The following is a 14,380-nucleotide window of genomic DNA, read 5'->3' as shown; positions in this document are numbered from 1 at the left end:
AGTAAACGAACCGCAGATTACCGAGTTACAGGATCAATTCAGGAGGGACTGGGAGGCTAGTGGACCAGAGTTTCAGGCGGATATTTCTCTTAGAGATTATATGGACTTGAGGATGAGACACATGCCTAAAGCAGGAGGGAGGAATCAAAACTTTGAGCTGAGGAAGAAAGTTGGAAAACTTTCTTTACCTTATTATGATGCTTCAGGGAAGATGACTGCACGAGCTTGGGTGCAGAAGGTAGATACATACTTGCAGCTTAATCCTATGCCTGAGGAGGAGGCTATCAAGTATGCGGCTATGCACTTGGATGGCGTTGCACATGAATGGTGGCATCATGGCATGGTGACTTTGGGGCATAATCAGATTACATCCTATGAGGAATTCACCGAAACATTGATTGGGAGATTTGACACTAAGGATCCCGAGTTACATTTCAAGGAGCTAGCACAGTTAAAACAGTCAGGTTCTGTGGATGCTTACATTGCTGAGTTTCAGCGCTTGTCTGTACTTGTTACTGATATCTCTCCTAGGAGATTGGTGGTGTTATTTTGTGATGGTCTTGCTAATCCATTACGAGGTTGGGTGAAGGGACATGATCCACTCACGTTAGCTGAAGCAACTAAAAAGGCACGAGATTTAGCCCCTTCGGTATACAAAGGAAAAAACCATTCAACAGATTCTTCCTACCGCAAGGACAAAGACAAAAAATCATTTCAGAAAGAGTATAGCAAACCCAAAGAAGGATCAAAAGGACTAGACAATGAAACCTTGAATGAACTTCGAAAGAAGAAGCTGTGCTTCCATTGTAGAGAGCCTTGGGACTTATCTCATAAATGTTCTCTCAAGGCTAAGGCAAATCAAATGGAGTATTTTTCAGCAGAAGAGTCAGAGTCAGAAGGGGAGGATCAGCACTCCGATTCAGATGAGGGTAACACTATAGAGGAGAGCAACATTCCTAAGGATGATAGATCGTTGGCACGCTTGACAGGGGCCCAAAAGGCAATCACATTTAAGGTCAGGGGTACTATCCAGGGGCAGAAAGTGATATCTCTTATTGACACTGGGGCTACACATAACTTCATAGATGCACAGTTGGTAGCCAGGAGAGGGTTACAGACAGAGGAGCATGATGGGTTTAGAGTCATGGTGGCTAACGGTGATAAGTTATTATGCACTCGGAAGATATCTAATCTTCGCATCAGGTTTGGAGATGGCTACGAGTTGGAAGATGAGTTCTATGTTGTGGACATGGGAGATTATGATGTCATCCTCGGCATGACATGGATGGCTTCATTAGTTGAGTTCACACTCAATCTAGCGAAATTGGAGATGAGATTCCAGCATGAGGGGAGAACTGTGGTACTTAGAGGGCTTTCAGATGGAGGTTGCAGAATAGTGTCCTTGAGGAGAATGCAGAGACTTTTTCGTCATGATGACATAGAGTGGGCGGCAGAGTGCCACATTATGCCAACTTCACCAAAGCCACAAGAAAAGAGTCATCCACTAGATGTCCAGAAGATACTTGATAGACACGCTAAAGTATTTAGCGATATTCCTCATGGGGTTCCTCCTGACAGAGGGATGGAACATGTTATTGAGCTCGAGGAGGGAGCCAAACCAGTTATGATTACTCCCTATCATCATCCTAAGAAACACAAGGATGAGATAGAGAAGGCGATTAAGGATTTGTTGGAGATGGGGCATATCAGGCCCAGTAAGAGCCCTTTTGCTTCAGCAGTAGTATTGGTAAAGAAGAAGGATGGGACAATGCGCATGTGCATCGATTACAGGGCACTGAATAAGAAAACAATTAAAAACAGGTATCCCATTCCTAGGATTGATGAGCTGATTGATGAGTTGCATGGGGCATGCTTCTTCACCAAAATTGATTTGCGATCCGGATACCATCAGATCAGGATGAGAGCAAAGGACATTGAGAAAACAGCCTTCCGATGTCACTATGGCCACTTTGAGTTCATGGTTATGCCATTTGGTCTAACCAATGCACCTGCTACATTTCAAAGTTGTATGAACCAGGTATTCAGGAAGCAGCTGAGGAGATTTGTCTTGATCTTCTTTGATGACATCTTGTTCTTCAGTAAGACCTGGGAGGAGCACTTACATCATCTGGAGGAGGTGTTATCTATTCTGGAGAGAGAGTCATTGTATGCCAAGGAATCTAAATGTGAGTTTGGCATGACTGAGCTCCTTTACCTAGGGCATATCATTAGTGCAGATGGCGTTCGGGTTGATCCCGAAAAGATTAGAGCTATTGTAGAGTGGCCTACTCCCACAAACCTTACACAGCTTAAGGGATTCTTTGGTTTATGTGGTTTTTATAGAAGGTTTGTTAAGGGATTCTCACAGATTGCTGCACCCTTGACAGATCTTACCAGGAAAGGAGCCTTCGTGTGGACAGGGGCAGCACAGAGGTGTTTTGAGCATTTCAAGCAGGTAATGTCTTCATGTCCAGTTCTAGCTCTACCGGATTTCACCAAGCCTTTTGAGCTTCATTGTGATGCATCAGGTGATGGGATTGGAGCAGTATTGATGCAGGAGAAGCATCCCATTGCATTCGAGAGTAGGAAGCTCCGAGGAGTTGAGAAAAGTTATTCTGTCTATGACCGGGAGATGTTGGCCATAATGCATGCATTGGCCAAATTTCGATCATATTTGGTAGGTGGACGTTTTGTGATCAAGACTGATCACAACAGTATTAAATACTTCATGAGCCAGCGTGATCTTAATGACCGGCAACAAAAATGGGTGACTAAATTGCAGGCTTATGACTTTGACATAGAGTTTGTCAAAGGTAAGAAAAATGTGGTGGCTAATGCCTTATCTCGGAGACCTCACTTATGTGCTCTGGCAGAGATTTCAGGAGATTGGAGAGATCAGATTATAGCAAAGTATGTCGGAGATGCTTGGGCTTCTGGATTGATTTCAGGTACCATACAGGATGATCGCTATGAGGTGATAGATGGATTGATCAGAGTTCAGGACAGGGTTTATTTGATTCCGTCATCACATTTGAGAGAGGCGATATTGAAGGCATTTCATGATGCACCCACAGCAGGACATATGGGGGTCTTCAAGACCTACAGGCAGATCCGAGAGCGGTTTTCATGGAAAGGGCTCAAGGATGATGTTCAGAGGTATGTCAGGGAGTGTATGGTTTGTCAACAGAATAAGGGAGAACACACATTTCCTGCAGGTTTATTACAGCCCTTGCCCATTCCTGATAGGAAATGGGAAAGTATTTCGATGGACTTCATCACTGGTTTACCACGAGTGCAGGGAAGGGATTGCATCTATGTGGTGGTGGACCGCTTGACGAAGTTTGCTCACTTCTTTGCTATTCCGTTCACTTACACAGCAGCACAGGTGGCAGAGCTTTTCTTTAAAGAGATATTCAGGTTACATGGGCTGCCCAGATTCATTATTAGCGACCGGGATAGTAAGTTTATGAGTGTTTTTTGGCAAGAGTTGTTTAGGTTGTGTGGTACAGATCTTACACCTAGCACTAGTTATCATCCGCAAACAGATGGGCAAACAGAGATTGTGAATAAATGGGCGGAAGGATATTTGAGGAACTATGTAACTACACAACAAAAGGCTTGGATCAGATGGTTGCATATGGGAGAGTATTGTTATAACACCACTTATCATATGTCCATCAAGATGACTCCTTTCATGGCACTCTATGGTTATGAAGCACCTAGCTTCATGGATTTAGTTTTGGGGGACAGTAGAGTGCCCAAAGCCAAAAACTTATTGCAGGATAGTCAGGACATCCTGAAAGTGCTCAAAGAGAATATACAACAGGCCAGAATCAACAGAAATTGTATGCTGATCAGCACCGAATAGAGCGTAGCTTCGAGGTAGGGGATATGGTTTACTTGAGGCTACAACCATATAGACAGTCATCGCTCAAGAAGAGCGGAGCTGAAAAGTTGAAACCTAGATTTTATGGTCCCTACAGGGTGATTCACAAAGTGGGCAAAGTCGCCTATGAGCTTGAGCTTCCAGAGGGCAATCGAGTGCACAATGTGTTTCATGTGTCTAGGCTTAAGAAAGCCATTGGTCAGAGTGTAGTGCCTTCTACAGATTTACCCCCTTTGGATGAGGAGGGGAAGCTTGTGTTAGTACCTGAGGCTATTGTGGATACCAGAGAGAGGAAGCTTAGAAACAGGATAGTGAAGGAGTATTTTGTCAAATGGAAAGACCTGCCGGAGGAAGATTCTACATGGGAGAGTGAGCAAGTTATTCAGCAGGCTGGACTGAGATTGCTTGAGGACAAGCAATTTCAAGGGGGGGCGGACTGTAATGTCCCCATTTTAGCAGTTGACCAAGTGTGTGCACGTTAGCCTTGTTCTACATGGTCCCGAGGGCTAACGAAGGGTTTAATGGGATCTTGGAGTGTTTTGGCCTAGTCATTTCCAGTTTGGGCCAAAACGAAGTTGATTTACTCAATTTCAGGCATACTTACTATTTTTAGTAAGTCGGCAGGACACAGTGCAGGTCAATTTTGGTGATTGGATTCAATACTCTTCGGTGAGAGCTTTCCGATGAGCTATCACTCGAATTATTCGGAGTCCGATTGCTAATACATTTTAATGCCTGAAGTTTTATTAAAGTAACGTCTAATTTAATTGTAAAATATTAAAGTGTTACTTTAATATTTATTTTATGGTGATGTGTACCCAAGGGAGACATAAGGGGTATTTTAATATATGTTTTATATTACACATTTTTTATCCCACATTGCCCATATGAGTTGAGGGGACCCGTGGGAATAGAATAAAAGGAAGCATTTGTGGCTTCATTAGACAGGTTGAATATGAGAAGAAATTGGTGTGTGAGTTGCAGCTTTGTTTTTGGCATTTGAGGACGTCTATCCTCTCTTGTAACATTCTAGACGTCATTCCCTTGGGGTTTGGCCTTTGGAATTCTTTCTTATTGGCTTCATTATCAGGCAGTTTAGTTGCATTTCCGGCTACAGGCAGATTTGATATTTTGCTCATATCTTATTCACTACTTGTCCGACGCTTATGCCGCTTGGAGATATTGGTATTATGAAGGTAGTGGACTGATTGGAGGACAAAGTATTGTAGCAGCAAGTTCGTAAGCATGGGCTGGAGTATTATGACAATATTGCTGAAGTAATTAGTGAGTTGATAAATCTGCTATGTATTTGATTTTATGAATTCTGAAAATAACATTTTATTAGCAGCAGTTCATTTCCACTTTGCATATCATTGTAGTTGCTTTCTTGTTTATGTTGTATGATACCAATTCCATGCACGAAACACAACAAACAATAAATGTTTGATTTCCGGAATTATAAGGGGTTTAAAACATTAAACGGAGAAATAAGAAGTTGAATGCAAAACTGTTTGACATAATTCCTTTCAGCAATTTGGTTTAGTTTTTTGGGACATCCAGGGGTGTCCATTACACCATCATCAGGATGGGAGTGTGCAACTGCAAGAGGAAAATGGATGTTTATAGACTGATATGAAACAATTACAATTATGCTACAATTTTGGGCTCTAAGCCTTTTACATGGAGATTTACAGCTTTACATCATGATCCATTTCGGAAGCAATTTCCATATACATTCCAACCATGAAGATGCCAAATTTAAGGCACCACATGCAACTGCACATGTAACCAACACTTCCCAGTACTAACTACACCTCCAAAGGCATCCACATTTCAAGTAGACTCGACAAGGAAATAGAAACTGCATACGTGTGCAACTCAACTCACAGCAGCAAATTCGAAACTTGACTCTTCCAAGTGAGTGCCAACTTTGGTATAGTCAACACCAAGACACGTGTCACCATAGCACACCATTAAAAAGCTTTTACAAATTCCACTCTCCAAACGAATGCCCAAGTGACAAGTGGCACTCAATCATGCTCTTCTAACAATTCCTATAGGATAATCCTCCCATACATGTCCCACAAAGTGATATGACAACCTTTAAGTTAGCAACTTGGGATATGTTTCAATATACATCAAATATAACCCCAATATTGCATGCAAAGACTGTAAGGTTGAAAAACTTTAGTCCCAACAGCCTTAGCTGAAACAACGTACAAGAAGACATATAATGTTGTATCATACAGCATAGAGCTGAAGAAATCAAGAAAAAAGACGATTCCAAATGGCATATGAAACGGAGGCAAAGGAAGCGACATAGCCTTACAAGTAAACACCTTTCAAAAACCCTTTTTAGAGTGCTTCACTGAAAAATAAATTGAACAGATGGTAGGGATCCAGGAAATTCAGGACTGCATCTCCCCTAATTTGGAAAATCAGCTGAAACACAATCAACCTCCTGCACAGAACACAACATAAGGCCAGCAAAGGAGGAGCACTAAGGAAAAAAAATAAATTCACCTCAATGGGCAATAGTCCAAGTTGACATCACAGGGTAAGAACAAACAGAAAATCAAAGCTTATCAACAATCTAGATTCAATCCCAACAAATTTTTCAGAAAACCTAAAATATTAAGAATAGATACACTTAGTAGATCCAATTGAGTCAACATCAAGAACGCCATACTCTTTGAAAAGACCCGTGTCATGAAAGCTGTTTTGAGGCCAAGGCAAAGCCCCTGCAACATCATGGAGTACTATAATCAGAGGTAAATTTGTAATCGCCCATTAACATAAGATAATAGCTGTTTATTGGAGCATTATATACCAGGCACAGTTGAACATATCAATAAATGCATGGCGCTCCTCAGCCAATCCACAACATGCAGGTAAGAAAGAGACGGGGGAAAATTTAGCATGGTAGGACAGCTGATATGGAATGCAAAAACTCTCCATTCTAGCCTAGTATGATCCACATAGGAAAAATGCAAGCAAATGGCTACATATATATTGCCGATTACTACCATTCTTTAAACAGCACCAACACTATTTACAAAGCAGCAGAGATAAGGCAATATTATATCTGTATTTACAAGTATACCTCCTTTCCAATCAAGCAAGGAAGGCAATTTAGTACGCATTGTAGCCATTCAGGATACCATGTTTAAACTTTCATTCAACCCTATTTTAGAGCTTGTTAAAATAACACAGACGGCAAAATATTGGAGTTCCCAAAGTGGAGACAGGATTTTTAAATCATTTGAAGACGCTACAAAGCAATAAAATTGGATGAAATCCCAAGGACAACTCACCGGGCATGGTGTACCCGAGGTTAAAAAAAAAAGATATACGTCTCAGGTAAATTTGATTGAACAGAAACGTACGATTGTAAACATCTAGGTCACAAGAAAAAAATCACCAATTAAACGGAGGAATTTTATCAATGGAAACAGAAGATTGAAATCACTTAAAAGCGTGATAAAAGTCTTGAAATTGGCTAAATTTGCAAGTACTAAATGGGTGTGTCTCGTCTAGAACCCTAGCGAATTATAGTTGTGAGAGGGCCAGGTGCAAGCTCAGGATGAATTCGAATTCGACCAAAATGATACGCCGATAAAGACATCTATATTCGCCTGACCACAGACAAAAATTTGCCAATTAAGAAAAACCAGGTATATTTTACCCAAAGAAAATCACTTCTTTTGCGTGATCATTCTTGAGGTCTTATCAAAAAGACTAGCGACGGGATCAAACAACATTATTTGAAAAGACACGTTTAATTTCTACCGCCAAAACTCATCAAGTTTTTCTGCTAACATTTGAAGCAAAATTACTGGCGCTAAAATTGACGCTGGAAGTAAAATATCAAACCCTGATCAGCTGGAAAAGGATTGTAAAAAAGGGTTGAAATTCAAAGAAAATACCTCAATGAAGGAAGGACGTAATTCTCTGAGCGTGGTACGGATTTGAGCATACTTAGAGTCGTAGAAATAAACGCTGTCTGGATTACCAGTTTTTCGCCTCTTACGCGCTGCTGCTGATGCTGCACTTGGTATTGCGCTTGCTCCTCCTCCTGCTGGTGGCGTGACCGCCTTCGTCGGTTTGGGTGTCAAATTATTGATAGAATTTGGATTAGTCTCCTCCATTTCTCTTTAGTTTTACCTTCCTCGACAAATATCTAGTCCCACCCTCGGCTTTATATTTATAGCTCAGGTTGAGCATGGAAAATCAAGTTAAACCCTCATTTTCCATCATTTAGGGGAAAAAAGTGCCTCTAACGATCAATATGCCCACTCAATCTCTCAACTCCCATGCTAGAGAATATTTCGGTGTAGATGTATAAGGATTACACTTCATTTTCTACAGGGATAAAAATGTTAGACATGAGATAAAAATGTTAGCCATGAGTTCACAACATTTTAATCATGTGGAATTATGATTAACCTTATATTTAAATGTTGAAGTTCACCTACATTTCACTAATCACAAGGAATAGAAATGAAGGTACGGAATCACGATATTTTAACCATGATAAATGATGATTAAGTTTATCTTTTTAAGTCTCAAAGCATTTCACCTAAACTTTTATATTAAAAATTGTATAAGCTATTTTAAAAAGAAGTCTTTAATATTCATATGGTAGATTATTAAAAATAAATAAAATGGTACAATAATTTGTAAACTTTGATAAAGTCTTATAATTTTAAATATATCGCAAGCAATTTAAACTTGAAAAATACTTTGATTATCTATTATTGCATTGAAAAGAATCATTACATTCTTCAAATATTTCAAATGGAAATTTTATTCTATAGAAGATATCATAAATAAATTCAATGTACATAGATTTGACACTTGCATGATAATGGACCAACATGACAAACAATCAAAATTAACTATAAGAAACTATGTGTCCTTTGTTTATTAAAAGAACATTGTATCATTCACCCAAGAAAATTAGAGATATGTTTTCACAATGCAAATGAGCATAACTATATTCAACTACAATAAATATCTAGTTCACTTCAATATGCAATTGTTATTATGGATATTATTAGCTTTTGCCCAACTATGGATATTATTATCAATAGGTAAACTTGCATAGATGATCAAACTAAAAAGTAAACATTGGTATAACACAATGCAACTCATAACTCCATTATCTGTTAACTAGGGAAACCCTAGCCAAGGGAAAACCCCAATGGGAATGGTACCCACAAAATGATCCACTAATCAAAAGTATCATGTGTAAGGTATTGACCCTATTAGGAGTCTATTACATATGAATATTGTATGTGTCCTTGTTAGAAGCCACAACCTTGTTAGGAATTGTTATTATAATACAAAGAGTGCAAGATGAGCCCACTAATCAAACATGCATATACAATTGTACAATGATATCTATGGAGATGGATACAAAACCTTATATAATGCTGACATCTTCAATATTTGATTTGTCTTTGTAGTTCTTTCTTCAAAACTGATCATACAATTGCATAGCTTTGTACAAACATTATATCAATACAATACAATGCCACATTTCACTAAATAAAATGTTCTACCTTTATACCAAAACTTTTCATTTTGTCGGCCTTGCCACTTGATACTTTGATAAATCTTTTTCCACATTAGGGTTAACATCTGGGATGTTGTCCCTACCTTGTCAAGTAATTATTTTGGTAAACCAAAATACTAGTATACCAAAGTTTCACATATTATATCATGTCAAACTATACTTAGTAAATCTATCATAACTCTTTCTATATAAAACAAAATCTTAAGCGCTTGTACCCATGTGTCATATGAAGTCCATGTCACCTTCCTGCAAGAGTACACATTCTTAAGTGCCTCCAATCAACTACACTAAACAAAGCATGTTTGTTGTACACTATTTCCATTTACCAAACTTAGACAAATTTCTAAGTTTCTATACTTCAAACTTATCCTTATATTTTGTCATCTCAAAATAGACTATATATGAACCCTGATATATTACCTCAGCCAAATTTCCAACAATCTCCCCCTGTAGCATTGATGACAACATATGGAAAAAATTGGCTAAGTGTCAAAATTTTAAAATTGTAAAATTTGTGAAGTATTTCACATGGCCATCAAAATTTCAAAACTTGTGGATCGTCTCTATGTATCTTACCATCTTCTACATATATACTATACTCCCCTTAAAACTATGCTCTGACTTATATCACCCTTTATAATGTGTGTGTGTGTGTGTGTGTGTGTGTGTGTGTTTATATGTGTATATACATGTATAAATACATATATCTATAGACATACATATATAAATACATACATACATATGCATATACATCATACATGTGCATACACACACAAATATAGTCTTTATAATTTTTCACACCACTCTACCACTTCGACATCAATGACAAAGGTGATTCAAAAATGAATATAGAGGTCAAAATTGTTGTTTTACCTTGAAGTCGTTATGTTGCAGGAGCATTAAGAAGTGTCGTGCAATCACTAAAGTTCTTCTTTAGACTGTTAAACTCTTTATCCCAAGAGTCTTTTACTACATCTACTATGTTGGTTAAAGCACACAACCCATAGGTTGTCACTTCTATTGCATTGATATATGGATAGGAAAATTTTGCATGTATGATGTCTTTGAGTCTAAACATATGTCCAATTGCCTCTGAAAAATATAAGTAATGCTAATCTCTTTAAGATTATTTCTCCATCCAATTCAAATGACCTTAACTCATCATGGATTTGACTAATGCATTGTTCCATTTCTATGACCTTTGTCGATGGATTTTTCAATTCATTTACCATCTTCTCCAATTTATCTTGCTTATTCTTTATTGATGTGGAGATGCCTTGAGTAAATTGATGTGCAAGGCACATTTTCCATACAAATATTTTCCTTGAGAGATGCAACTCCTCAGCTCCTTAATGCAAATATCTAATGTTGTAAGATCATTTGTAATACTTCCACATACTGTGCTAAATAGATTTGCATGATGTTCAGGTTGAGCTTTTAAAGTGGTTGCATCCTCGAGTGTAGAAAATATCTATCAAAAGCTTCCATCACACTCTCTCCTCTTTTCTCCAAAATTTGCTTAGTGATTTGTATAGGTATAGTGCTTTAGAGTTTATCAGTTACCTTTTCTAAGGTACTTTGTGCACTCTTGCTCAGTTTATTGGTTTTCACAACTATTTTTTTCATGGAAAATATTACAACTTGACATAATTTCTCAACATCCATATCCTTTGTTATCCTTGTACTAGCCAATTAACTCTTAAATGGTGATTTAGATGTGGTAGGAGTAGTCCAACCAACCTCTTTGGCAGGTGTTGCCAAGTGCATTTAAGCGTCTTCACTACTTTTCTTGGCTCTCTGTTCATTTTGTGGTTGTACTAATAATGAATATTTGTCCATTACCATGTTCTTTACCTTCTCTTTTGTCTGCTTCTCTTCCTTATCTTCAACTTGTGCCTTAGTTTTCATTGATCTGTCTTTTGATGTGGTAATCTATTGTACTATGCTTTGCCATTAATTTTGCAAATTAAAGTCTACACTCTTAGTACTAGGTACTAGAGTTAGTGTATTATCATGTGGCCAAGTAGGTTGTGATGATTCTTCACTATGTAAAATAATTTTATGATGTGGCTCATCACAAGTTTCTACATTACCTGTCATCAAATTGCCAACATTGGGTTGATTCTTAAATAGATCCTCTATAGTATCAATTGTAATCTTTATACCTTCAATGGTCATGCTACTATTATCTCTTGATTAAGTAAAAATAGGTTTTAAAGGACTTGGAACTTTTTATGTAGTATTAGATAGAATAAGCACAGAAAGCCCATAAGGAACTGTGCATTAGCACCAAAAAACTAAGCAAACTAAGACAAGAAGCCTTAACACATTAAATATGAAAAATAGCTTAGATGCACCATGATGATTTGAAGAGATATCCACTATATCTATTACAGTGTCATCTTGTGATTGTTCCTCTTTTGTTTCTACTGTGGTTGTAGGGCTAGTATCCAATATATCAAGTTCACTTAACACTTGATAAACTATTTGTTCTATTTTAGTTTGCACTTCATCATACAAGCCTCCCATTGTCTAAGCATAACTCTCATATTCTCTCTCAAAAGTGGATGTAACTTTTTATTTGTCCTTTCCAACTTCACTTCACTCGCAATGACACACCACTTACAACTTGTTTGTTCCCTCATGTCCAATTCTTCTTGTTTAGCTCTAAGCCTTGATTGATTTATCTTTTCATACATCTCTTCAGGAAATGTGCCATGTAGACTAATCAATAGTCTTCTAAACTTAATCATGCATTTAATAATAGGAATTTGCAAAAACAAAATCCTATTTGGATCATAATTATCGTAGAAATTCCTCAATTTCTCCAAGTTTCCATTCTTCACGATCATTTCATTCATCTCGTTGATATCAAGCTTCCAATTATTTTTATTCTAGTCACTACTTAGCTTTGGTTTATCTACCTTAGTCTGATCTATAAGAAAGGAAATTTTTCCTCTCATTCTTGTCTTGACTAGTTTAACATTAGCTCATCTGAATTCTTCATTCTCAAGTATATTGCTTTTATCTTTGGCTTATGTTGGGTCCAGGGCCAGCTGCCATTTCTTTTACTCTTTTTTTCTTTCTTAAGAGTTTCCTCCTCCTTTTCTTCTTTAGCCCATGTTAACACTACTTGTGTAATAGATAAATGGGTTCTTGATGTTCTTATAGCCATTGTTGGTGTAGTCTACCTTCATGTAGTTGGAACATCATTTATTATTATATGATGAACTACTATTGTTGAAGGGGCAGTAGGTGTAGGTGTTGGTGCAACTGGTGGTGAAGTGAGTGATACATTTTCTACAGGGGTGTTAGAAGCTACTTCCATAGATAAAGTTTTAACCAACAAAACATTACTCTGACTACTGGTCTTCATTTCTAAGGTTGTTTGCACTAACTCAACGAAATCTTCTTTTGATGTATCCTTAAGTATGTCCTTCAACACACTATCAACCTTCTTCCTCCATGCTTTAGTCATATGTGACTATTGTAAATCAGTTAATTTCTCCTCAAATGTACCCCATTTGTCACAATTTTCATCTATATCATATTTCAATATCCATTTGGCCTAGCTATCTATCATCTCCCCAGTCACCTCATATCCTAATGGCTCAACAAACATAACCCTAGGCTTTACAACCCATATGCATGTTTTATCAGTTTCTATCATAAAATATATATCATCCTTATACTTGTGTATAATAGATTTGGGAATTCTCATCCTCTTCTTCATCTCAATCTAAAATGACTTCATCATATTTGATATGATATTGGTTATATACTCTTTTGAAGACTTCCTAAATTAATGACTTATCAACTCCATGGTCCATTTACCATAATTCCATTCAAATGATGGCATGTTAGGAAAACTTTTCAAAACACAAAAGAAAAGATAATTAAGTAATGATTCAAATGTGAAACTTGCATATTTATTCTCCTTGATCCTTTCAAAGTTATCAAACAAATGTTGTTTCAAAACTTCACAAAGGTTTACTTCCACTCTACCCACACACAATTTATAAGAAGCATGAATAAATCTTGTTGATACCTCAATCTCTCTTGAATAGGAATTCATTTTATAAGCTGGAATCTTACTTATGAATCTTACATCATTATGCTTGATTTGACCCAAAATCATTCCTCTTCCATTCCAAATTGGTTTTAATGTTATGTTGTACCAATTTCTTAACATTTTTTCTCATTGATAGGAATTATACCCTTGTTGCTCAATCATGTTATCATTATGAATTGGGTCACTAGTAATTTTAATTACCTCATCTCCAATCCAACACATGTTGTCATGTACTCAGCTCAAGATGGTTCTTGTCCATTCTTCATTCTCAAATTTGTGATAGAATATATATTGTGCAACCTTAAGTTGCTCTAGCTTCTCAAAACCATCTTTAAATGACTTATCTACCTTATAAACATTATCAAATTCACTCATGATGTTTGAGTCTCCTATAGTCTCAAATATGTGGTGTATGTATGCCCTAACATCCTCCATGAACATAACTCCTTGAATTTGCAAAAATGCCCTACCGAGATTATCTTCCAAGGGTAAGATAGGGTTTCTCTTACATTTCTGTCTAGGCATCTCCAAAATGTCATGAACCAATGAAGGACCCATTTCCACATTATTTAGTTTCAAATTTACTTCAAAAACTACCTTTGCAATCAAAGTACCTCTAAGATTGCAAATTAGGGTTTGATAGAAATTCACTGAATTTACTTCCAAAATCCTTCAAATCTCCTTTCAATTTCTCTGCCAAGTTTCTCTAAGCTTTAATCGATCAAATGGTGACCAAATTAATTGATTTCAATCCTAAAATCCTTATAAACTCACTTGTGTATTAATTGTGCAAGGACACAGTCAAAATTTTGTTACTAAATCCAGTAGACATTCAATTTTTATG

The 14,380-nt window shown here is 37.3% G+C and overlaps 2 protein-coding genes across 6 annotated transcripts in view; both read right to left on the bottom strand.

The window, feature by feature from the left end:
- The window catches only part of LOC149543977 (uncharacterized), an 85,908-nt gene extending 77,848 nt beyond the window's left edge, over positions 1–8,060 (bottom strand). For all 4 annotated transcript variants that reach the window (XM_089798613.1, XM_089798612.1, XM_089798611.1 and 1 more), the window contains exon 1: positions 7,813–8,060. In XM_089798613.1, the coding sequence (XP_089654739.1) occupies positions 7,813–8,034 (222 nt within the window). In that variant the 5' untranslated portion in view covers positions 8,035–8,060. The remainder of the gene's footprint in view (positions 1–7,812) is intronic.
- LOC149543978 (uncharacterized) lies at positions 5,487–7,806 on the bottom strand. Of its 2 annotated transcripts, none has more exons than XM_089798615.1 (3): positions 6,717–7,806; positions 6,576–6,627; positions 5,487–6,347 (listed from the first exon to the last, which is right to left on the bottom strand). In XM_089798615.1, exons 1-3 carry the CDS (start codon positions 6,913–6,915, stop codon positions 6,242–6,244), a joined length of 357 nt encoding a protein of 118 aa, XP_089654741.1. In that variant the 5' UTR covers positions 6,916–7,806; the 3' UTR covers positions 5,487–6,241. The 2 variants fall into 2 exon arrangements, with proteins under 2 accessions (XP_089654741.1, XP_089654742.1); XM_089798616.1 differs by having other exon boundaries at positions 6,576–6,645; positions 6,717–6,754.
- Positions 8,061–14,380: the final 6,320 nt, after the last annotated feature.

Source organism: Cupressus sempervirens, chromosome 8, assembly GCF_028749045.1.
Source record: "Cupressus sempervirens isolate cs-2001-9-10 chromosome 8, ASM2874904v1, whole genome shotgun sequence".
Taxonomy (NCBI): Eukaryota; Viridiplantae; Streptophyta; class Pinopsida; order Cupressales; family Cupressaceae; genus Cupressus; species Cupressus sempervirens.
The sequence above is the reverse complement of the archived record's forward strand: the minus strand, read 5'-3'. Positions and strand labels throughout refer to the sequence as shown.